We start from the raw sequence: 26,759 nt of genomic DNA on the forward strand, positions 1-26,759 counted from the left end.
ATCCTAAAGGTACTCATTGGACTTTGGGCCCTTTAGCGCAGTTAGGGTGCAAAAAAGTGCCACACATGTGGTATCGCCGTACTCAGGAGAAGTAGTATAATGTGTTTTGTGGTGTATTTTTACACATACCCATGCTGAGTGGGAGAAAGATCTCTGTAAATGGACAATTGTGTGTAAAAAAAAATTAACAAATTGTCATTTACAGAGATATTTCTCCCACCCAGCATGGGTATGTGTAAAAATACACCCCAAAACACATTATACTACTTCTCCTGAGTACGGCAATACCACATGTGTGGCACTTTTTTGCAGCCTAACTGCGCTAAGGGGTCCAAAGTCCAATGAGCACCTTTAGGCTTTACAGGGGTGCTTACAATTTAGCACCCCCCAAAATGTCAGGACAGTAAACACACCCCACAAATGACCCCATTTTGGAAAGTAGACTCTTCAAGGTATTCAGAGAGGGGCATGGTGAGTCCGTGGCAGATTTCATTTTTTTTGTCACAAGTTAGCAGAAATTGAAACTTTTTTTTTTTTTCTCACAAAGTGTCATTTTCCGCTTACTTGTGACAAAAAATAATATCTTCTATGAACTCACTATGCCTCTCAGTGAATACTTTGGGATGTCTTCTTTCCAAAATGGGGTAATTTGGGGGGTATTTATACTATCCTGGAATTCTAGCCCCTCATGAAACATGTCAGGTGGTCAAAAAAATCATAGATGCTTGAAAATGGGAAAATTCACTTTTTGCACCATAGTTTGTAAACGCTATAACTTTTACCCAAACCAATAAATATACACTGAATGGGTTTTTTTTTATCAAAAACATGTTTGTTTTCGCGCTGCATGTATACAGAAATTTTACTTTATTTGAAAAATGTCAGCACAGAAAGTTAAAAAAAATGTCTTTTTTGATGAATATAATAAAAAGTAAAAATCGCAGGAGCAATCAAATAGCACCAAAAGAAAGCTTTATTAGTGACAAGAAAAGGAGCCAAAATTCATTTAGGTGGTGGGTTGTATGAGCGAGCAATAAACCGTGAAAGCTGCAGTGGTCTGAATGGAAAAAAAGTGGCCGGTCCTTAAGGGGTAGAAAGCCCTAGGTCCTCAAGTGGTTAAGATACCATTAAGACCCCCATGAACGAAATGAATTGAGCAGCATCAAAAAATTAAATGACAGCATGAAGGATTTTTTTTATTATGTTTAAGCTTTTTAGTGTTGCAATCTAGTCACTGGTTATGCTTAAATTATATAAATAAATAAAAATAATTTCTGTCTGCAGTGGTCCTCATTACATGACTCATTGCTCATTAACACAGCCACATCCAAGGGATTGCTGAGTGAAAGGAATTATGGGTAGCATAGTTGAAATGTACCGTGCTGCACACTTAGGTTCACGTTAGAAGCTAAAAATATTCTTATTCACTGTACGGCGCACGACAGACACATCAACAGATCCTATTGGTGGCTGGGTAATGTACTGGTTAAGGGCTCTGCCTTTAGCACAGGGGGCCAGGATTTAACGCTTGGCTCTTCCTGGTCAGTAAAACAGTTCTTATTCAGCAAGCAGTCCTTGAGCTGGATTCCCTAACACTGTTTCTGTGTCCTTAGTGCGCCCTAGCGACTGCAGCTCTGGCGCTTTGACTCCACCAGGAGAAAAGCGCAATATAAATGTTATTTGCCTGTCTGTCTATATTAAACATAGGATCCATTCAGAACTGCACTAACATGTCTATTCTGTCTGCACATGTATGTCTTCCTGATACAAGCAGTTCTATAATGCAGTCGTGACAATTTGAGCTTGAATTTCTGCTTACCTTCCAGCTCCTCGGCTCCTTTGTACCATTTAATGTTGGCTGCCGGTTTGCTGCCACTGGTTGTGCACCTGAGCACAGCGTTTTCATTTTCATTGAATGGCCTTTCATAGCCAGTTATTTTTGGTTCCTGGGGGACTCCTACAAACAGAGAAAGATATTAGCAGGGATCCTATAAACAAAGAGATCGTCATTGACAGTCTGGAATGCTTGGTACATTGGAAATGTTTGCTCTGTCTACCACGTGCTGGATACTGTACTACATTTCCCAAGATCCCTAGTGGTGATTGTTAACTGCCTATACCTTGCTCACAACAGTGAATCCCAATGACTGATCTCAGTTTATTGTTCTGCTGATTCATGGGGGGACAACAGAATGAACAGAATCACAGTGACTGACCCCTGTTATTATTCAAATACAGCAAGTTTAAACTTATTTAGGGTTTCAGTAACTGCACAAAAAATGCATTGTCCCCTTCCTCACCAACTGGACCTGTGGTTAGGCTGTAGCCAAGGGACACTTCTATATGAGCTCATGGAAAGATCTGTCACTGTAGGGTTTGAGTTCAGATCCCTACACATAGGCAAACGCAGGGGGGGGGGGGAGGATTACAGCTGCCCAGAATCCGCCCTCAGACCAGTGCCGGTGCAGTGTCTGGAGACAGGCATAAGTTAAGACACCAGAATACCTGCAGGCATCCTGAAGCTCCCAGCACCACCCCCTTTCTTTCCCTGCTACAGTTGACTTAGGATGTAGCAACAGCGTGTGATCAGAGCATTGAGCAGCAGTGTGTATACAGAGCATGGAGCAGCTCTGGGAAACTCAGCCAGGTATTAGCACAGCCCTGTGCCCTGCTGTGTGAATGCTTCACTTCCCCCTTCCTTAGCAATGTCGGCTGTCCTCATTATTATTTGTATCCAAACTGCTCCTGATCTATCCTGTTGTCAATCGGGAGCAGATAGGACATTTAGGAAATAATTGTACCTAGCATGATGTCCTACCATATTATTTATATTGTATTGTGCGTGGCTGAGGGACCCCTTTCAGGAATCCCCCATTTGAAAATCCTGGGTTTGCCCCTGCTACATGTGACAGTTACAGTGCGTTTGCATCCCACTTTCATCAGGCCTGTCATGTAATAATCAAATTATCGCCCCCTGAATATCAAAACTAAAGAGACCTAACCATAAAAATGGCATGGTGTGCTAGTGTATCAGTTTAGAATCAATATTAGGTGTGTTCTTTGTTGAGTGTTTCAACACCTCTGCATTGATAGAACAATATCAACAAAAGCAAACCTGTATGAAGTTAATTACTAGAGACAGGATCTTTGTAGCATTTTTTCTTAGTAACGATGCAACTTTATAGTAGTTTCCCAAAGCAACAAATGTGAATTTGTTTCCAGGGCAACATCACCAGCCGTAAAAACAGCTTTTTGTTTTCTTTGCTGTTTTTTTCCCCAATCTTCTTCAGTTTATTCATCAAGGACAAAAAGACATCCCTACACAATGTAACCGGAATCACTGCGTCCAATTGCATTACTCTCTCCACGCCTGGCATCTCTACATTATGGGATGTGTAGTAACCAATGGAACTGGACGGGAATCCAAGGAAATCTCTTCCATGTCTGAACAGGGAGGAGCACCCACAGATGGTGATGAGATGATGAGCACAGCTCCTAGTCGATGTTCAGTGAAGTCTGTCAGGGCCCGTTTAAGCAACAATGGGGCCCCAGGGCAAAATAAACCTGCCCCCCCCCCTCCCCCCCAACGTGTACCCCGGAACAAAAATCGGCATTAAGGGACCTTTTTTGCAGCTGGTATAGTCAGGGTGTGAAGTCCCAATCGGTCGGAGCTCCACATTCTGGCTATCCCAGCCTGCATGGGGACAAGGGGTTAAAAAGTTTCAGGAGGGGGGACCCCACATAATTTGAAAAAAAAAAAAAAATCCCCACACTCTAAACATAAAATTTTTGGGGGGAAAAAATGCCAGGGATCTTCATACAGCCATATTGCGGCTGTATAGCGATCCCTGGCCAAAGCGCTGCGGCTGCGTATAGATCCCCTGGAAACCCCGTCAGGAAATTTATTGCGCTTTCGTTTGATGCATGGAAAATTACACTACCGCTAGGTTTGCTACTAAAAGTGACATTTACCGCATTTAAAAGTATACTTTTTTCCTTTGAAAGTTTAAAATCGATTTTCTCAAAAACTATAAGGTCTTTTTGAAAAATTGTTTTTTCCTCTTATTCCTAATGATCTCCTTAACATATCCAGCAAATTTAGGGTTTCTAGTATTTAAGGTGGATTTGCTATTACCCATTAAAGTCGGCAGGTTTTTAAATGTGTATTTTTTTTCCTTTGAAACTTTAAAATCAATTTTCTCAAAAACTATAAAGCCGATTTGAAAAAAATTGTTTTCCTCTTGTAGCCACTGGGGGCCCCTACAAGCTCTGGGGCCCTGCGGCAGCTGCCTCCTTTGCCTCTATGGTAGCGCCCTGGAGTCTGTTACGATGTCCCAAGAACATCAGCAGCCGCAAAAAATAGCAACAGTGATCATGGATTGTGGGTGCAAACTGTGACTTTGCCACTTTGTCGTTGGTTAAGAAGTGTGCTGGCCACATTTATGAAGATTATCAAAGAAGACAAAAGCTCAGCTCACCCAGACTCCCAGAACATAAAGCTTTCCCTCAGGGTATGTTCATCAAAGGCTGCTGGCCTCAGCAATTCAAAGATCTGCACTCAAGGGATATGCTGACTTCGAGATTTATTTGGTAAATCATCCAATGCACATAAAGTAGCAAATAGCCCTAACGCATTTTAAAGTTCTAACGCATTTCATACTCAGAGTATAAGTAAGCATTATTTTATGATGTGAAACATGTTAAAGGGGCACTACAGCGAAAAACTGTAAAATTTTAAATATGTGCAAACATATACAAATAAGAAGTACATATTTTTCAGAGTAAAATGAGCCATACATTCATTTTCTCCTATGTTGCTATCACTTCCAGTAGGTTGTAGAAATCTGACAGAAGTGACAGGTTTTGGACCAGTCCGTCTCTTTATAGGGGATTCTCAGGGATATATTTATGTTTGCACATATTTTACATTTTACAATGTTTTTGCCATAGTGCCCATTTAAGATATTTGGCATTTATGTACATTGAATGATTTACTGAAGAAATCTTGAAGTCACCATATCACTTGAGTGCAGATCTTTTTCTTTACTTCACATTTGTGAGGAGGCACTTGTGAGATGTCCTCTAAGCACATCTGTAACTATATATACAGTTGTGTAATAAGAATTTTGAGTATAATTATAAATGAATTGAATAATAAATATTCTCCTAAATTCTGTTTTGGAAACTGGGGGCAATTTGGTAATGTGCAAGGCTAGTTTTTCACAAATCACAAACAGCAACTAGATCATCCCAATACATTGTTCTGTATAAAGGGCAAGAGGTGAGCGCTGAGTACCAGAATGGCCAGAATATGCCCTGAGCACTGGCGCCATGAACAGAGATCTCAGATAAGGTGAATAGGAGTGCAGACGCCCTCTATTGGAATAATAAGACACCACAGCAACGTGCAGGTAGACCCAAGCTCCCTTCACACCATAAAACACTCTGTCGAGCTGGTGCCTCTCCCAATAGATGTACTATATCCTTTCACTGTCCTCAGTATGTCCCCCTTGCCTCTCCTATAGATGTTATTACTCCACAGTTATGCAAGACATGTATGGCGACAAAAAAAGAAAGGGGACTCCCACAGTGTTAAGTAAAAAAGCAATTGTGCTGTAATATAAGTTTTAATAAAAAGTACAGTAAAGTACACTCACTTTTGTGGGTCCTAAACCATTTAGGACCCACTGTTGAACAGCGTTTCCCACGTCAGTGGTGCTATAATACAAGTCATCCATATAACCAGACAGTAATGCCTGCCCTCAGCCCGACCGGTTTCAGCTCTGCCGTCATCAGGGGTGCTGCTATGTTACAGCACTATTGCCTTTTTACTTAACACTGAGGGAGTCCCCTTTCTCTTTTTGTCTCCATACATGTCTTGCATAAATGTGGAGTAATAACATATATACAAGAGGCAAGGGGGACATCCTGAGGATAATGAATAATATACTACACCTATAGGGAGAGGCAACTTTGTGGCAGAGTGTTTTATGCCATTAACAGAGATGTCCTGTTTTACTTTGCCACCTAACTCAAAATTGTATGTACTACACTAGAAGCAGTGTTTGGGGAGGATTTTGCTCACCACCAACCAGACCATATTTCCCAAATGCCAGTTGCATAAAGGTGCAGACATGGGATGGATCAAGGACAGTGACCCTGTGTCTGAGATGGAATTTTCACATGGTGCTGAGAACTTTGGCTAGGAAGAACCCTCATTATGGCGCCAAATACTATTCATTGAAGATGTGGTGCTCCATTTGTCACACATTGGATACGGAAATTAAATAAAGAAAGACTTACCCAGAACCGTCACCATGGCTTTGGCTGTCCGGACGGGCATGGTGAAAATTGAGCAGGTGTACTCGCCCTCATCAGACAGCACGACATTACTAATACTGATGGATAGCTCAAAGGGCGTTGACTTAACCAGTTGGATTCTGTTATCTCGGAGAGCTGCGGAAAGAGAAAAGAAATAACATTTTCAGATATACGTATTCAAAGACAAAATCTAAAACACAGTTTAAGTTGCGGACTAAATTGTTCTGGTACATGTCTGATGCAGTTTTCCTCTGGTCAGTGAGTCAATGGCTGGTTTTATGTCTTGTGCTGTAGCATAGCAACCCGCTAACAGTGTGGATGATGTTAATGGAAAACACTGAAGTAGAAACACAAAATTCGAACAGTGTGACATCATTTTGCAGATTAGGAAATCAATGTGCATTGTGGGAAATGTAGATTATGCCAATGTGCACTATAAATAAGCACAGTCAATATGAGAGACAATCATGCCCATTTGAAACTCTTGCGGGCCACACAAAATAGCCAGGCAGGTTGGATCTGGCCAATGGGCCTTGAGGTTGACACCTGTGCTTTAGAACAAGACAGAGGTGGTATTAATGGACAAGTTACTCTTTAGGATTAATAGAATGCATGTGTTATTGCATCAACATGGTGTATATGTAGAGGCCATTTTGAATATTTGCATTGTAAATTTTAGTCTTGTTGTGACCAATGGTTCTTTACCAGCCGAGGAGAGTAAGCCTAGCAATGATACCCCTAGGTAATATGGCTTAATTGCTCTTCATTTTATTACATGCATCCAGACAGTCAAAATAGCAAGACAGCCATTGAAACAGAAACTGACTGTGGTGATTCAGCTCAAGTCATCGCTATGTGGTTCGAATATGTTCTCTCTCCAGTATATTTTAGATTTCCCCACAAGCCTTCATGCTATCATTGTGAGTGGATACACACATTCTTTTGTTATACCACTAAAATATTGGAGTCAGTTGTTCACAAAGAATGCATTTTAAGGTGGGTATTACTTCATCACTGGAGGTATTTTACCGAAAGTGAAAGCATTTTTTTATGTCAATTCAGAAAGGCATTTACCTCAAGATTTTTCATAAACAAAAGCTACATCCGATGTGTAAAATCAATAGTATAAAATGAATAGTTGTATTAATGTTGCAGCATGTTTTCTTTATAAAGTACACCTGTGTCGCATATTTACATCCTGTCCGGTTATTGCTCCGGATGCTCAAGGAAAGGGCCTTTGCCTTTCCTCCGTGCCCGGTGTCCAGAGGATTGTGGGAAATCATGATGTATGATCCACTTCCCTCTACTAGAGGCTATGTCTGCGTACAGCCTGTAGTGAGCATGCTTGGAAATTGTTTGGCCCGCTTCCTGATGGGAAGGGATCAACGTAACGCTAAGATGGGAGCACAGATAATGATTTCTTCATCATTCCAAACACATTAGGTAAATAAGACATACATCACTTATTTTTTTATGTAATAAGGTGTACACATTTCTGCCACAATGGTTTACAAGAAAGAGAATTTGGGCAGAAGTATGATACCGAATTGCCTCACTACTACCACAACAACCGATAAAGATTGTTGCCGAGCCGTTGACGCTAATGCAATGGTGCACCGAGTGGTACCACTTGGCAACGTACTGCAGCGTCTGAGTCACCTCTGTGTCGCCAAAGCACTTCCATCGCATTGCGTCGTACTGTGGGTACGGAGGCCAGTCTCATTTATATTACCGTAAAGGCCACTCGACAGGGAAGTGGTGGAGGAGTGGCGGGGGAGGTAACCGCGATGCGACGCAATGTGTGAAAGAGGTCTAAGGCTTCCTACAGTATTACTTCCTTATTGCAGTACGTGGAAAACGGAGGCTTGGCTGTAATACATTTAGCGTTTTATATTATGCTGACTTATAAATGTAAAGTGCATTGCTTTAATTTTGCAATAATAAATGTATGCAACAAATGTGTGATTATAAGAGATAAGGTTGCCTTAAAATACCTCATAAAAAATAAGAAAACTTTGTTGATTACTCATAAAACCTTTCCATTGTCAATCTGGATCAACTACTATTCAGTAATCATATGGATTTGTACTATAGAACATGAGTAACGTTAGGTTTTGTTTTTGCAGTACAGTCCCAGTTCCTGGTCCTCATACTGATTAACTTGTTATTTGGGGGTAGGGATGGTCGGAAATGCCGACTTCTGATTCCACGGAAATTCAGATTTCTCGTTTTTCTGATTTCAAATTTTCCGTTTTCCGAATTTACATTTTTCTAATTTTCCATTTTTCAGATTTTCAATTTTTGAGGAGTGTTTCAATAGTCATTTTTTTTTTTGCATCAGAGAATGCAAAAATGAAAAAATAAAAAATAAAAACAGAAATCAGTAAAATGGAAATCTGAAAAAATGGAAATCAGTCTTGTGATTGCACTTCAATTAAAATTTTCCAGAAAAGTTCTGCATTCTCTGATTGGTCCAATGCTTCAGAGTTCTGTGATTAGACTAAAATTACTAAGTTGAAATAAATCGGATTTCCACAAAATTCTGATTTCTGTTTTCCAAATTCCAATCGGAAATTTGGAAATTTCAATTCTGTGGAATCCAAATGAGGATGCCTATTTGGGTACCATGCTGTCTAATTGCGAGATGGTGTTTTGGTGCCTAATTATTTTTGGACCACATTTTTGCATCACAGTTCATCATTTATTATGGATTTATGTTGCCTAGTTATGTTATTTGGGGGGTTATGGTGCAACACTGCAAAATGTAAGCAGGTTGGACCTCTAGTTCATCCTGCAATCTCCGATAATACATCTGCAGGACAAGTAATGATAGATGAAAAATACCCCTTTCCCACTGTAACATGCACTGAATGCAGGAAGGTAGCAATAGCCATAGCAGCTGCTATGGGGTCCTGGAGCATAGGGGGCCCAGATTGTTCTTGATGTATTCACTATTAACTTTCTTGGGTTCCTCCACCGTCTCAGTGCCCATGGAGCACATGCAGTGTTGATTGCATGAGAATGTAAATTGCCAATTAACTCATGTCCATAGGGTAGGGGCAAGTGGCATAGCTAAAGAGTGTCTACATTAGACGGCCCCATTAAAGTTTGCTATGGGGCCCCATAATCTCTAGGTACGCCACTGACTGAATTATCTACCTCTTTCCCAAAACTAGTGATACTCAGATGCTGGAACAAGAGGGGCTGATGCTTTTTGTCCACATTGCTTTATGCCAACATGGTGTGGCGCCCTATTAAACTATTTCATACTGATCTATATATCACTAGCGTCGTGAGGGGGGGCGGGGAATGCGACCCGCACCAGGTGGGGTGACTTCGGCCACCCTGAGGGGGGGGGGGGTGCTGTAATGGGGGGGGAGCCGCAGGGAGGGCAGCCTGACCTCTCCCTCCCTTCCTCTCCCCGGGCCGCCCTCCGTGCTCCCCCCTCCGACTGCAAAATTAGTGCAGGGAAGCGCTGTAAATAGTCAGTAACTCCCTGGTTCCAATCGCCGCTCACTTGCCGCTGGTCTTCTCCTCTGCATAACTGTGTATACACACTTTACTTCCTGTTTAGCAGGAACCTATACTGGGGGGCAGCTACCTATCTAACCTATACTGGGGGGCAGCTACCTATCTAACCTATACTGGGGGGCAGCTACCTATCTAACCTATACTGGGGGGCAGCTACCTAATCTAACCTATACTGGGGGCACCTACCTAATCTAACCTATACTGGGGGGCAGCTACCTATCTAGCCTATGCTGGGGAGCAGCTACCTATCTAACCTATACTGGGGAGCAGCTACCTAATCAAACCTATACTGGGGGCCCCTACCTAATCTAACCTGTACTGGGGGCAACTATTCTGGCTACCTATATTAACCCACTGCCTTACTTACACAGTTAAATTATAGTTAGCTCCGCCCATGTGATGTCATGACCACACCCATTTTGTGTCACGTCGCGCTTTGCTTTTTTTATGGGGGAGGGGGGTGTCGGTAAATTATCCGCACAGGGTGTCAAATACCCTAGCTACGCCACTGATATATATACTGTATATATATATAAACTGTAATTCCCCAGGGATGCTGGTGTTTGTGCACAGCAGCTACCTACTTAGATTTCGTTTTCTGAAGTTAGATCAGCTAAGAAAGGACTTCTGGCTTCTATAGCTGACTGTGCTGTGCTCATCATGGCTATGCTTTTGTCTCCTGAACAGGCTTCACTGCTGGTTTCTCCCTTTAGCAGGATACACAAGACCAGGATAAATGATGCCACCGGTGACTTCACACAAACTCATCCAGGATCTCCAGGGACCCTCTTTACACTCTTCTACCTTTTTTCTGTTTAATGAATGAGCACGCTTCAGCTATTTACTATGCAATCTGATCAGAAAGCTTCTCATTATGTAAAGGTATGTATGGTATAACAGATCTTCTATGGAGAAGTATAGCTGTGATAAAAAGTTGCACAGCAATTCAGTAGTCATATTTAACATTGAAATCTCAAGCTGGGTTCTGTTCCACATTGAGCACAGGGGTGACTCACACTTCAAAGTTCCATGCACAATATTCTATATCTAGAAACAGTTTTTGAAGAAAAAAAAAAGGCAGAACATATTTTCCTGTATGTATATCTATAGTATTAATGCAAGTGATGTATCCACTGATATACTGTAAATACAATTATTATTTATATAGCACCAACATTTTCCGCAGCGATGCACAGCGTATGTTTTGTCACTTAACTCAGAGGTAGGGATGGTCAGAATTGCCAATTTCAGCTTCCGCAGAAGATCGGCTTTCCGCCATTGCCAATTACCGCTACCGCTTTCCGCTACCGATTCCAATGCGGATTTTCACAACATCTCTGCCGATTTTAACATAGATTTTCTCAAAAAGTACAGGCTCTTTTGAAAGATTTTTTTTTTTCTTGTTCTCACTTTTCTGCTCAACATACCCTGAAAATGTGGTGTTTCTGCCACCTACGGGGGCTTTACTTTAACCGTTAAAGTCGGCGGCATACCGCATATCGGGAATGCGGATTTCTGCATTTTACATTTCCACAGAAGTTAACATTGATTTTCTCAAAAAGTACTAGGTATTTTTGAAAGATTTTTTTTCCTCTTGTTCCCACTCTTCTGCTTAACATACCCTGGAAATTTGGTGTTTCTAGCACCTATGGGGGCTTTGCTATTAATCCCGCTATAAATACTCTTGCTATAAAGTCGGTGGGATACCGCATATCGGTAATGCGGATTTTCTGCATTTTACATTACAGTTAATGTCAGCCGAATTTAGCAGTTATTAGCAAAGCCTCCGTAGGTGCTAGAAACGCCACATTTTCAGGGTTTGTTAAGCAGATGAGTGGGAACAAGAGGAAAAAAAATCTTTCAAAAAGACATTATACTTTTTCAGAAAATCAATATTAAATTCGGCGGAAATTTTAATGAAAATCCGCCTACCGCACTTTTATTACCGATTTCTGAATTCCGATGCAGAAATGCAATTTCCAATCGGAAATGCGGAAATTGCATTTCGGCAAAATCTGAACGAGTGTCCCTACTCAGAGGGACTCACAATCTGATCCCTAACATAGTCATAGGTCTATATTGTAGATGGGGAGGTTGTTTAGGTTGGCACTGCAGCAGAATTTGGTTCCTAAGCAAGGAGCTGGTAGACCCCACGTTGCCTGTCACACCACTGGCTATGGCTGCGTGCTCTGGTCAAAAGATAAGCCACATACTGTTAAAGAGAAGGAGAGAGAGGAGAAGAGGCCGGCACTGCAGTCAAAAATGTATTCCATGGTGTCAAAAAAAAAAATTCATGCAGAGGTAATACATGTAATCATTACAATCGTGTGTCATACCAATCTGAAGGCTGTGTGGGTGGCGGTGGGTGCTGGGCACTGGTTGCCTGACGGCCGTTTCGCGCTGAAATGCGCTTCCACGGAGGCTACATATAGCCTCCGTGGAAGCGCATTTCAGCGCGAAACGGCCGTCAGGCAACCAGTGCCCAGCACCCACCGCCACCCACACAGCCTTCAGATTGGTATGACACACGATTGTAATGATTACATGTATTACCTCTGCATGAATTTTTTTTTTTTGACACCATGGAATAAATTTTTGACTGCAGTGCCGGCCTCTTCTCCTCTCTCTCCTTCTCTTTAATAGGTCTATATTGTGTAGTGTATGTATCGTAGTTTAGGGCCAATTTAGATAGAAGCTAATTAAACTTATCTGTATGTCTTTAGGAGGAAACCCACACAGACATGGGGAGAACATGCAGATAGGGCCCTGCCTAGGATTCAAACCGGGGACCCAGCGCTGCAAGGCGAGAACACTAACCACTACGCCATCATATTGCCCAAAGAAGAAGTGTTACGATCTGTGATCTGTAGTGTGTAGCAGCCATTTCCAGCTCTCGGGTGAAGTAAGGGACCAGGCCCTGTGGTGACATAATGCCTTGAAAAATATGTCAATAAGTTGATGGCTACAAAATGCTGAACTTTGAGGTTTTGACTAGAACAGGATATACAAAAAATGATTCCTTATTTCTGACCCTTTCTACTTGTGTAATCCAGTTACATCTTTGGGTATTTTTCCTAAAAAAACATATTCGAAAATTGCATACACCTAACTGCACATGCGCTTTCCACTGGGCGAGCACACATGAAATGCATTGCCCATGCAAATAAAATGTATCTTTCACCATAATCTTGTTGTCATTAAGACCTAACACAATAAGGGCATAAGAGGCGCCCTGGTGTAATAAAAGCATCTAAAAGCAGTTTAAAAACGGGAAATAAATTTGAGGTAGCTTACCTCAGTGACGAAAAAATGTTTGTATATAACAAAGGTTTTTATTAGTAGCACAGGCAACGCGTTCACGGGTCAGAGTCCGCTTCCTCAGGCCAATAACAGTGCCAAACTAAATGACAGATTCAGCAAAGGGAGCCTCATTAAGACCTAAGCCACCTCTACCATTTCTATTTTATGTGTTTTTAATCTAGTTTTTTGTGATTTTGGGCGCTTCTTCACCCTCTATATACATAAATCCATGGCTTACCTCTCTTCTCTCCAAAGTACAAGGTCTGCTGAGCTGGGTTGGACCACTGAAGTGATGATTCTTCATGCTCATCCACTTTGCAGGTTAACGTCATTTTGCCTCCTGTGGCAACCAGAACGTCTGTTGTGACCGGTTGGCTGGCTGTAAAGAAACCAAAACAGTTGTGTAAGCAATCTTGCGACATATAACCAGAGAATTATAGATACAGTGCAGGCAGTAGAGGCTAGCTTGCATTCCGCTAACGCCTTACAAATGAAAGCGGGAGAAATACTGTATATTTTGTCCTGCTAGGTTGAAGGCTGATATGTGCTGAGTTCTATTTGTTTCCGTGTCAGGCCAGCTTGATCTTATCAGAGGATTATTAAGAAATTATTCGAGCTCAAGCATGCTGCCACGGAACCTCCATTCCATGCCTATAGCCAATGACACGCCTGCAGCGCAAGCTCCATCATTCTGAAACAAACAGGACACTTGTCTAAGACCCAACAAACCTAACCGGTATTGAGTGCACAAAAAAATGTGATAGGTTCAGCTTTTTCAAAAACTGGAAGATTGATGCAGAGTTTCTGGCCTAAATACACTGGCATTAAAAAAAATACCATTATATATCAATTCTATTTGTGAATGTTTAAGAGAAACTGTAGTGAAAATAAGGTAAACTGGTGGAGGGGTTCAATTAGGGTTAGGCATGGGTGGGGGGTTAGTAAGGCTAGGCATCAGTGCGGGGTAGGTTGGGCTTAGGCATCGGTGGGGGGGGGGGGGGTAGGTTAGGCATTGGTGGGGGAGGGGTTGGTTATGGTTAGGTAATAATGGAGGGGTTTAATTAGGGTTAGGCATGGGTGGGGGGTTAGTAAGGCTAGGCATCAGTGCGTGGTAGGTTGGGCTTAGGCATCGGTGGGGGAGGGGGGTTAGTTAGGCATTGGTGGGGGAGGGGTTGGTTATGGGTAATAATGGAGGGGTTTAATTAGGGCTAGGCATGGGTGGGGGGTTAGTAAGGCTAGGCATCAGTGCGGGGTAGGTTGGGCTTAGGCATCGGTGGGGGGGTAGGTTAGGCATTGGTGGGGGAGGGGTTGGTTATGGTTAGGTAATAATGGAGGGGTTTAATTAGGGTTAGGCATGGGTGAAAGGGTTGGTTAGGGCTAGGCTACGGTAGAGGGAGGGCTCATGTGAGAATTAGGTTAACTGTAGTAAAATATTAGAATTACCAGTGCCCAATACTAGAATATCGATCATTTTATTGATATTCTACTAGCGGCTATTTCCTGCACCCAAATTTCCATGGCAGCCATTTTGCCTGTACTCTATAAGTAACTGGGAGGATAACCGGGGGTAATTACAAGAGTATTGCCTGGATGTTACTCCTTGGTATGTATTCGTTTATACAGGCAGCTGAATAGCAGTTCAACATGGCTCAATCTCACAGCATCCAACAATCTATAACACACGTGTCCATTAAGCTTTACGGGCAGCACATTCACGTTATACATTGTGTTATTGCAAAACACACATAGGGGATTATTTACAATAGGTTTCTCATGTACTGTCTGTCCTAATTTATTTCACAGATATTTTTTTTTGTATTTAAAACTGTTTAAAGCAGATCTGAACTCTGGCACAGGAGAGATGGAAATCAAAGAGAAATCCACTCTGTGTGTGTTTATAGCCTGTCTAATTCTACCTTCTCAGCAAGTAATGAGCCAGTGTAATTTGATCTTCCAGCTGTCTGCTGAGTCTGGCGAGTTGTGAGCTAGCATGTAAACACAGGAGGTTAACCCTTTCTTTAAACCAGGAAGTAACCACACTGCAGCATCTCTGAGGAGCTCTATAAGCTGTGGAAATGTCTTCTAAAAAATATTAGAGCAAAGAAGAAGTTCTGAGTTTAGGTCTTTTTTATGCACCCAAAAAGGTAAAAATGTAGTATAACAAAGGTGAAAAAGTAATACTGAAATTAATTTAATTGGAAACAATTTCCAGAGGCACATTTTGTGAATAAACCCCATAGCATGAACAAGGTCTAACTTTTCAAATGCCAAAATTATGCCATGACAAAACCTACATTTCTGTTATGACAGATTCTCTTAAAGTTAGTGTCATGGCAGTAGAGTTTTGGTTCCGTGGAAAGGAGACTAGAGCAATGGTGGAGCAGCTGCCCACTTTCAGCAAATAGCTGGAACAAGGATTTTGATTGGTCACTCTGGACAACTGTTCCACCTTTAATTGCACTGGTCGTGATCAGTGAATCTCATAAAGAAGGATCTGTATGTGGTAATAATGTGTGAGGATAGGATTTTTTTCCATTTGAAAAGACATTGATTTACATTAAAAAACAGCTCCACGGAATGCAGCCCCGCCTATTCAAGATTTCCTTCAGATAAAGCTGGCAAATTGATGAATAGGGACAAATAAGGGTATAGTAAATATTCTGGAGGTTCAGCCAAAAAAATCAGCGTTACTGTAAATATGTGGCATCAACATGTCAGGAAGAAAACCCCTTATTAAAAAGCATCAATCTGTAGGCTTGTTTCTGAAATAATAGCCGCCTAACAGAATGATTCTGAGTGAAACGCAAGGAATTAAGCTGAGGAATGATGAGTTGTGCTCTGTAAAAGAGTCACAAGTCGGAGCTCTGTGTGAGGAGAATAGCAGCTTAATTGGCCAATCTGAATTACACACATTTTTATGTGCTTACATAACGACACATCACGCTTGTATTTACCCTAAAATGACAAGCTTTTAGGTATACCAAAGTGGAAGCTGTGCAGCCGTAAAAAAACATCCCTCATTTCTGTTTAACGCGGAATATTATTCATTGTAAAACCAACGTATATTTCCCAAGATTGCTTTATTCTGAGCAAAAGGCATCGTGTGTATACGAAAAATTGTATTTCTACATGTGTAGTTAAAATAAGCTTGATTGAAGCCTAAGTGCTGGTTCAGTCTCATGGCTGCCAGCCTATGTCCACTCTGGGAATGGAGTTATGCATTGAGATGAATGGCGGTGTTCAGGGTCGGTACTAGCTACAATGGGGCCTCCAAGACAAAGGTAATCCAGTGGCCCCCCTGACCCCTCTACCATATAATAGTCACATGTGCTGTCAGCCACATAATTAAGTAGGGTGGAAGCGGACACTCTGGCATGCAGCCACATAATTTAGTGGGGTGGAGGGGGGAAACTTGGGGGCACATATGGATGTGGGGGGCCCTGGGGCAATTGCCCCCTTTGCCCATATGAAAGCGCCAGCTCTGGCAGCGTTCATCGCAATGTGTTAACCATCGATTGCCGATGATTGTGTAAGCACCACTGTCAACTGAATTTTCCCAGATGCTGCGTTGCAGCTTAGAGTATCAGTTGTGTTCGTGGTTTCGTATGCCCCCAGGGGCTCAAAACACGACAATAGGAACCGATGCCAAATGCTTTTCTGCTCTGTAGCAAAACGAGACATCGGCAGCCAGCCATGTGCACCGGCCCTTAGAAAATCAAATTGAGTAAACGATAAACAAAACTATACAGACAGCTCCATTTTGGTAAACACTGCACATCAAGTTGATCAGTGATTTCAGGCGCCTTTTACACCTAAGCCTGCAGCCGATTCACCGCACAACAGAAATCTGTATTTATATGACTCTTTATATTTATATGCATGGTGCCACCGTCCTCCCCCCCCCCCCCCCCCCACACACACACACACTCAGTGACATACTTCCTGCTGGGCAGGAAGTACTTCACTTGGATTTCCGTCGGTCAGCAGGCATGGATCATGTAGCAACGCACTGCAGACTTTGCGTCAGAAATGCAGCGTTTTGGATATCTCCGACGCATCTTGTTGCATCTCCTGAAGTGTGCAATTCTCCATAGACTTGCATGGCCCTTGCGGCGGGTATGGGGCGAGGCAGCATAACGCAGGGTGACAGCGCGGTAGTGTAAAAGGGGCCTCAGAGGTATGAGTTGCTGAAATATGCAAAATTAACTTTCCTGTCAATATTGAACTATTTTGTACCCATTCCCCATCATAAGCTTACATATAGCTCCTTAAATATTATAAGCACCTTAATACACGGATGAAATCAAAGGAAAATTAAAGCCAGTTAAAGATTGGATAGCTGCTGTGAATTCTTTTTTTTAGTAGCAAAGCTGATAATTTGACTTATTATAATGCAGGAACAGGGGAACTGGGTCCAAATAACGGCTGATAACACGTAAGGCTTTCACCTCCCTGGCGTTATGATTATTTCAGATTTTAGTGTACAAGATACAGAGGCGCCGTAGAATAAAAGGTAATTAAATGAACTTAAAAAACCAACTGGTTAAACAGAGGAGGCAGCGGTGGTCTTACCCCCTCCAAACAGACACAGGCAAGGACTGCGTTTCAGACAGTCAACAATTTATTCGGAAATCCAAAAAACAATGCAACGCGTTTCACGGGCCATACATCCCGCTTCCCCAGGCAAAATACAGTAGGAGTCACAGCATCTGTATTATATCAGCGAGCTCGGCGCCTCGGGGTTACTGCTCGGAGCTGCAGATTTATGGTCCGAGCCTGACTCGGGGTTACCGCTAAGGAGGTTTTTAAAGGGAGTCTGAAGCAAAAAAATAAAAAAATAAAACAGATACTTACCTAAGGAGAGGGAAGGCTCTGGGTCCTATAGAGCCTTTCCATTGCTCTCCCGTTCCGTCGTTCCTGCACTGGCTACACCGTTAGCAGTCTCTGACTGATCAGTCGGAGTCTGCTCTCTTCCACTTTGGGTGGGCTTCGGAACTCTTTAGGAGCATTCGGACTCCCAAAGATGGGCCGCGCCATACCGAGCACGCATGATGAGCACCCTTTCTCGCGCACTCACGTGTGTGCAGTACAGAGCCGCCTGTCTCAGGGAGCACTTAAGTTCCCAAAGCGTCCCGTGGGGGAACAAGGGGATGAGGAGAGGAATGGGAAGGTTCTATAGGACCTAGATCCTTCCCTCTTAGGTAAGTATCTGGGAAGGAACATTCCGAGCTCTACTTTCACTATTATGATACAAAGTTACTCAAGTTACTTTACATGACTGCTGAATAGCTGTGTTTCATGGAATAAATAATGGAGTAACAGACATATTGGTGGATCCTATGTTGAGCATCGGATCTGTTCAGACTTTTTCTGATGTGTCTGTCCACAAGCTTCTGCCCTGCATGATTTGTACACCAGACAGAATTTGGACATGTTATAGAAGCAAGGCTATTATGACATGATGTCATATCTGATGCAACCGACAGATCTGAACAAGGGGTTCATGTCACATGGATGGTGACAATGCATTGAACTTGGCTATAATTCAGGAAACAAGCATTCAATTAATTCACAAAGATAAAATGGCAAACTTGGGCCGTAAGTGAGGAATGGAACATTTTTAATGGATCAGCTGCATTTTCTGAATTTAAGTTTGCAGTGACAGTCAGGGGCCTCCTTAAATAGCAACTTTAGTGAAAAAGAGGGGGGATAAATCAATACACTGCAATGTGAGAAGCTAAAAAATAGAAGAGCGATCAAGAAATGATTGATACTCGCCATGTTATTTGTTCATGTTGTTTGATCCACAATCAGCCTGCACGTCATCATCTTTACTACTGGCAGACAAGAAAAATTATCAGACAGCACCAACTGCCATTATCTATAACCACACCCCCTAACAATGTGATGATCTAAAAGGTTTTTATTTATAGATATACATATGCACAGTGGGAGATACTGGTTGCCTGGCAGTTGCAAACAGCTGTTATTCCCCACAATGCAACAAGGCTCACAGACAGGAAACTGTCAGGACCATGGTCATGACATCACACTGGGGTTTGTGGAGGGGTTTCACCACAATATCAACCATACAGACCCTCATGAGGGTCTATTTAAGTAAAGCTAAAGATTTCTCATGGGGTATCAGCTACTGATTGGGATGAAGTTCAGTCCTTGGTTACAGTTCTTTAAACTCTGTACTCCTATATTTTACAACATGGTCAATGTGACCACACCAGTAACACCAGTAAGCCACATAACACTATAATGTCACTCTATCTCTATCACACCAAAGGTACAGTTTTCAAAAAAGCATCAATAGTGGTTAAATATCAAGTCAGGCAATTATTGACCATATCTGTGCCTGAAAAGCTCTGAAGTCTTTTATAGCCCTTTATACAATAGAGAGGGGTCAGAATAACTATAAAAAACAGCTAGACAGAGAAAGCCATTCAAATGGTGGGAGTCTGCTGACTGATCAGCACATTCCAGAGGAGTCACATCCTTTGCTTCTGTAAAGTGGGTGCTGCAAAAAAGAAAGAACTGTTCTGATGAGGATATATATGTACAACCAGCAATATGATCTCGGTATTCTCCACTGAAATCTCTTAAAAAAAGCTTTGCCAGAGGAAACCCTACATATTGCAATCCACCTCAATTCCTTCCTATTGGTCTGTCCTTTGAAGGACCAATATCGCGAAAAATTGTAAAATTTAAAATACATACAAATAAGAAGAATGCTACTTCTAGAGTAAAAACAGCCATAAGTTACTTCTCTCCTTTGGTGCTGTCACTTAGAGTAGTTAGTAGAAATCGAAGGAACTGACAAGTTTTTATATAGTCCATCTCTTTATGGGGGATTCTAAGTATTTCATTTATGTTTTACAAAAGCCAGTGTTTGTGATTTTAAATTTCTGTTTTTGCAGCTACCAGGATGCGGTTGACAGGTGAGTGGTTAGGGAGGGGACTGTGTGGGAGATGCCTACATGCGGCGGTCCCTGTAAAAGATGTAATCAACGATTACGTCCAACCAAGCCTCCCACCTGAATGCTAATTTATGCAGATCCTGCTAGATCGGTATGGCAGGCGAAGGGTGTATGAATGTGCACCTGATTGGCTAACTGGCGCCTGCTGGCCAGATAGAGATAGGAAAATGCCTGAACTGGTAGTGAGCAATTGTGTGTGTTGCAGTTTGCATTCAGTTTGGAGGTGATGGGGGTGAAGTCCCTAGAGGTGAGAGAGCCAGGGCTCGCCCACATTTCCCTCTGGGTATCGCATGGTGGTTTGGGGGCCCCAGCAAGTGAGAGAGGCTGGGGCCCCCGGCTGTCGTGCGAACCAGTGTTTGTGATGTTTTACAAAAGCACTCCTTGGAAAGAATCTATATAAAGATGCAGGCCACCCCCTCACCTGCTTGCACACTAATCTGGCAATTACACTGAGCAACTGTCGTTCACTAAGTGCAAATAAAGAAATCCTGAGGCTGGTTTCACACAGTAAAATGACAGAGATGCGGTGCGTCACGCTCGCCACACCGTATCTCACAGGCAAAAAGAGGCCTTCAGAAAACACAGTGTTAGTACACGGTGTTCCCTGTCTGGCATTCGGTCAAACAGGAAGTGATGCGTGCTTGGGGTCACTTCCTGCCTCGGGTATGCGGAAGTGCACAAAGGCGTATAGTAAAAATACACTTCTGCGCATGCACGCCACAATGCCAACTTCTTTAAAGAAGCCTGCATCACCATAGACTAACATGAATTCTAGGCCAACACAGATCACCGCAGGAGCCGCTCTAACGTAGGTATGCAGTAGCGTTAAATTGGGCACTTCCAGCGCAGCATACCGCAACATGGGAAGTATGAACTTCCCCATAAGCTGTCATTAGGCTCTGGATACACTATTTCACCAATTCCATGCCCCACAGTTTTATAATAAACAATGCTATTGTAAATAAAACACACCCATTGTATTTGCCCATTTTTCTTGGTTACTACAATGTTTAATGTATGTCCCTAGTACAATGTATGGGGACAATACACTATTTGGAAATAAAGGTGTATTTTCTTTGTTTTGTGTCTTTTATGCTAATTACAAACCCTTATTTGCAAAACTATATAGCTTTTTTTAAATGCCTTTTTTACACAAGTGTTTTATTTTGGTAACTACAGGGGATGGCAGGTTTACAAGGGGTTAATTCCTGTTGTACATGTATTTTTTTTAAATCAGCCTGGTTCTGACTGACAGGGCAAGACTATATACGTCCTGATTGTTTTAAAGAGACTCAAACTGGACCCATATAAACATCCAGTTTGAGTTAAGAGGTTAATAATGTTGAGAATCACTGATTTATGAAAATTAATCTTACCATAGTAGGAGGGCTTTTCAGTCTCATTTATCCCCCTATACATTCCTAGTGGTTTGGGTCACTCTGCGTCTGAGCTGCTTGGTTACTCTGTAAAAACTACCGTCATCTGTAACACTGTAACACAATAACAAACTGCACCAGCAGGTGGTGCTGCAGGTAAAACATGTCATCACAGTTTTTGCACTATATCAAGTTTGGGACCTGCAGGGAGGAGTCGGGCATATTAGTACATAGAGGGGTCGAAAGGAAATAGAGGATTTCAATTCTAACTGAAAATCCACTTTACATGGCCTAGAAAGGTCCTGGTGCCTGTGCAGATAAGGAGATATTTAATGGCGAGATCTTTCGATGCCTGCTGAATTCAAGAAGGGATTTTCAGTCCTCGGCTAATTGTAAAAATAAACGGCATTGTTATGTTAGAGTGAGGCCACATGACAATATGAGAGTCCTGAAGACAGGAAGGATTGATTCTAACCAGGAATCAATGTTATTACCGCAGTAAGCACCTCCATTTAATTATTTGCACACTCTAGCGATGATTGCTGATTTAATCTCACATCTAAGCCTTTGAACGGAGAAGCAGCAGAAGCAGCAGCAGACACCAGGCTGAGAAAAACACTGCTACCTCTCACCATATACGGTAACCTCACTGACACCAAAAACAAAAGCTGGGAACTGAGTAAAAGTCACCATAAAAATAACTAGGGCAACCTAGACACTAGAAAATCAGGAGAATGCCAACATGTTCTGCCCTTCCTGGAAAGTATGGTTCATACAGTAAATTCCTTTTGACAGTATAAAGAAAGTTAATGCGGATCTAAACTCAGAACATCCCCTCTGCTCTAAAAGATAAGCAACAGCATAATAACCTTAAAAGGAAAAAAAAACTGCTTTTTGTTACACCTGATACAAATCCTGCAATAAATCTGCAGTGTGTTTACTTCCTGCTTTCATGGAAACAGACATATTGTTAACATCCTGTGTTTACCTATTAGGTCTCTGCTGTGGTAGTCAGCTGACACAGCTGAGGGATCAAATTACAACTTGTGCTTGCTTACTCCCACATGAGGGGGAGTCATAGGCAGTCATGTGACACAGGGAGAGATCAGATTACATTGTGATTAGACACAAATGAGGGGGAATTAGACAGGCTAAACTCTATAAATACATACAGGGTGCATTTCTCTATGCTTTCCTGCTGTCCTATGCAAGAGTTTAGGTCCACTTTAACACTTCAAGGCTATCCATGAAGAATTCAAAATCATGAAAATCATGGTTATTGGGGTACGGGGAAGTGGGTGGGGGATGGGGGAGATTATGCCCCCCCCCCCCCCCTCCCCATTCCCCCAAGGTCCTAACATGTGTCCATCATCACTTTCGTTTCTCTAATCTTCAAAACCTGATTTTGAAATGATGCATTTTTCCAGCCAGCAGGCCTGTATAGACAGGCCTCAAGTCCTATAGAAATATTTGGCAACTTGCCTATTGATGTAATTATCTAGCACCAAACAAGCCTGATATTCGGCTATGCTGAGGTTATTGATCTAGCACCCATAGTCGTGTTACACTGTGTCCCTTCACCAACTCTGCAGAAAGACAATGAATAAATGGAAATGACTCCGTATTTTTCAGGACAAACTCTTCAAACTAATTTAAAAATACTTAAAACAATGTTATTAACTTACTACAATAACTTTTCTGTGCATTGGGGTTTTTTTTCCCTTTGAGTTGACTTCTGCTATAAACTACAGCCGCCTTACTACTATATTTTTAAAGCACACCTGAACTAAAAATAAAGTTATGGGATGATTAATTGTATGTGCATCAGTAGTGGTAAATAGCACTTTCCTGGAGTCTGATATTCTTATTTTTTTTTTTTTTTTTTTTTTTGAAGGTTACATTTTAAAGAGGAACTGTAGTGAAAATAATTAATAAAATAGCTTTTTATTTTAATTTTTTTACAAAATTCCTTTATAAATGATTTAGATTACATTTCCACTAGTGCAATATGATTCCATTGCAGAATAGGCATAAACGAATTTGTATGTGAATATGCAAATTTAACTATGTCAGTGCCTGTGTGCTTTTACATAGATTTTACGCGAATTCGCATGGAAAATTCACACTGAAAAAAATGCAAGCGAATTTCCTATTAAATACATTACAGGCGAATCGCACACTAGCCTTGCGGTGTGCGATTTCTGATGGCTCTGCTGTGCAGATGTTTTCTGATGCTGACGCAGCCTAATGCTGCGATCATTCCATATCGATCACATCCTCACAAGTTAGCCTCATGCAGCAACAAGTCTAGAACCGGCCCTGCACATGCACCCTTATTTACTGCTTCGCAGTCGCAGAGGGTTGCGTGCAGGTGTCAGGTGCACATGCATGCATGCAGGGGCATTTTTGGAGCGTGCATGCGTCGGGGCATGCCACTGTTCTCTAGTACCCATCATGCAACAAGCTAAATAACTAGTTTGTACTTCTAGTTCTTGTTATGTCACAAGTCAGTTCAGGTATGCATTAAACTGTAAGGGCTCGTATTTAGGGCCTCGAGGGTCTGCAAGATCTGTTTATATTGTAACTGCATATGTCACATTAATGTGCTCTCCTGCTGCTATCGGTATTAACCTGGTAAGGGAATTACTGAACAGAGGGAAAGATTATAGCCCTCAACACCACACTGGAGGGAAGCCTGGGGATGAGATGCTGAAATGTCATGAAAAGCTGATTATTATGAGCTAAAGTGTGAGATATGGGAAAAGACTCTGTGACCCAAAGCTCTCCAGCAAATGGAGCCTTTTCACAGAGTGTGAGTGCATTATACTAATGGAGGGCCATTATCGGGAGCCAGGCAGACTTAGAAGACAGTGAGGACTTTAATCCTACCGAAAGATGTGCCATGAACATACGGGATGGAAATTCCTGCACTTCCTACAGTTAGGTATGCTGTAAACACGCCGACCTGAGCATTATCCACGGTATACATACACTTTATGCTCTCATTATTGCGCAGTTCAAGCTAAAACACTCTAAAGTATTCAGATGCTTCAGATCTTTACTGCTGTCTCTGTCCCGGTCCTATCGCTTCTTGGCTCTGATTACGTCTCCAAGAAGTGAGAGGATTCTCCATGAGTGCCAACACAGAAAGCATAAAACCCAGACAGAGATTCTATCCGTACAATGCTGCAAAATGCGAATAAGTTTCCCTTTACACTGGAAGGCAGTGTGAGTAAGCAGACAGACATCAAATATTAAATGCCTTCAGTCTTCATCAAAGAGACACTACTGGTTACATCCAACATCCAATGACCATTTAGGATCATAATCAGAGTCTCCTTATCATCAAAAATAAGAAATTAGATCTTGGGAGTATTAAAGCACTAAACTCTGTTTTTGTCGAACAATAAAAAATTACTTTTACTTTGAGATTATATACATTAATATATGTATATACCATTCCCCCCTTCCCCACACACAAATAATGATTACCTGTTTGAACCTGCAGAGTAGACCCTTATTTTGCAAGCCGAGAAAAAGGAACGTTTTTTTTTTCTTTCTCAATTGTCAGCCTCAGAATGACATGTACCTTTAGTGTCAGTTATGGCTATCCTTGTGGTTTCAAGGCAAACTAATAGTTTTAGCTTATGTTAGGGATAAGGATAACATAACCAACAGGCTGGTGTAAGGTTTAAGTGAGATTTTCAAAAGCATTTACTGAACAGTAGTTGTTCAGTCCAACTACCAAAACGGTCTGCAAACGAGTGGAGAGGCTGGCTGGCATGCTTTTTAGAGAATGTTTTTGTAAAGATTAATTGAAATACTCTGAATCCCCCATGCGCAGGTGGACTAGTTCAAAGTCAGATCTGTTGCTGCCTACTGTAAGCGTCAGTAACATAGGAAAACTAAACGCATATTTAATTTTCCTTTTCAAAAAGTTTTATTCAATTTCAAAATAATACAGGATAAGGAACACATTGAACATATCAATCTAAGGAGTACAACCGTTATCGTTTCACGCAAAAAATTGCGAGCTAAAACGGCCTTGCTATCAGTTAGCACTCTTTTGTGAATCAAGCTCATTTAATTTTAAAATTTGCTGTGTGATAGTAGTCCTTTAGACCAGCAAGTAGGGCTCTAAATAAATATCACATTTTGCGATGTAAAATATCTGTGACCTTTAATAAATGCCTGATTTTTTAAAAACACATAAAAAGTTAAAGACATTTTAGTATTAAAAAAAAAAAAAATAGGTTAGGACAATGCAGGTAAAACGTCAATACAGGGGGTAGAAGGAACAAAAGGGCGCCAGCTGAGGGTGGACGAAAAGGGCACCGCCATAAACTCTAATGCAATTATCGTTAGCAGAAAAAAGTGGGCAAACAAACATCGTTAACAACATTAGAACATTAAAGTTTTTGAAGTAGGTTATCGTTTTAGAAGCTTGCAACGTTATAGTTTTTATCATATTATTTTGTTTGTATGTACAGATTTTACATTATCAAAGATATTATTGTTTCTTTGTGTAAAAGGGTATTTCTGTAGAGAGAGTGGTTAGGGTTAGGCACCACCAGGGTGAGTAGTTAGGGTTAGGCACCACTCGGGCAGCACTTAGTTTTGGACAACACCAGGGGGGGTGGTCAGGGTTAGGCACCACTCGGGGGGGGGGGGGGGGGGGTGGTTAGGGACCACTCTGGGGGGGGGGGGGGGTGGTTAGGCACCACCCAGGGTGGTTAGGGTTAGGCACCACCGGAGGTGATTAGGGCTAGGTGCTATCAGGAGAGTGGTTAGTTTTACGCACCACCAGGGAAGGGTTCTGTGTGAGAGTAGGGTTGGGTTAAAGCTGTATTGTAGAATTACGAAACGATTTTTAACGTTGATATCTTTTCGTTATTATCTCCCGTCTGTTTTTACAATGGTATTAATCATTAACCAAGTTCGACAACGATGTTTATTGTTATCAGATTTCGTTATCCACCGGCGCCATTTTGTTATCCAGCCGGGCCCTTTTTTCACACACGGATATAGGAAGAGAAATCACTTTGACACTCAGCACCGATATGTACTCTAGCTCACCTATATGTTATATGTATCTGTTTCCTGCTGTCCAAATATAGGGGGGTGTATATATGAGTATAACGGGACTATCATCTATCCTCCACCAACAGACTGAGATTCTCGGTCAGGGAGGGCATCATGTTGTTCCAAGCCAGAAGTTTATATTGGAAATCTTTCGCAAAGAATT

The 26,759-nt window shown here is 41.9% G+C and overlaps 1 protein-coding gene across 3 annotated transcripts in view; it reads right to left on the bottom strand.

The window, feature by feature from the left end:
* The window catches only part of CADM3 (cell adhesion molecule 3), a 617,404-nt gene that overhangs the window by 196,624 nt on the left and 394,021 nt on the right, over window positions 1-26,759 (bottom strand). For all 3 annotated transcript variants that reach the window (XM_068253277.1, XM_068253276.1, XM_068253274.1), the window contains 3 exons: window positions 13,391-13,531; window positions 6,304-6,456; window positions 1,820-1,957 (listed from right to left, as the gene is read on the bottom strand). In XM_068253277.1, the coding sequence (XP_068109378.1) occupies window positions 1,820-1,957; window positions 6,304-6,456; window positions 13,391-13,531 (432 nt within the window). The remainder of the gene's footprint in view (window positions 1-1,819; window positions 1,958-6,303; window positions 6,457-13,390; window positions 13,532-26,759) is intronic.

Source organism: Hyperolius riggenbachi, chromosome 9, assembly GCF_040937935.1.
Source record: "Hyperolius riggenbachi isolate aHypRig1 chromosome 9, aHypRig1.pri, whole genome shotgun sequence".
Classification (NCBI taxonomy): Eukaryota; Metazoa; Chordata; class Amphibia; order Anura; family Hyperoliidae; genus Hyperolius; species Hyperolius riggenbachi.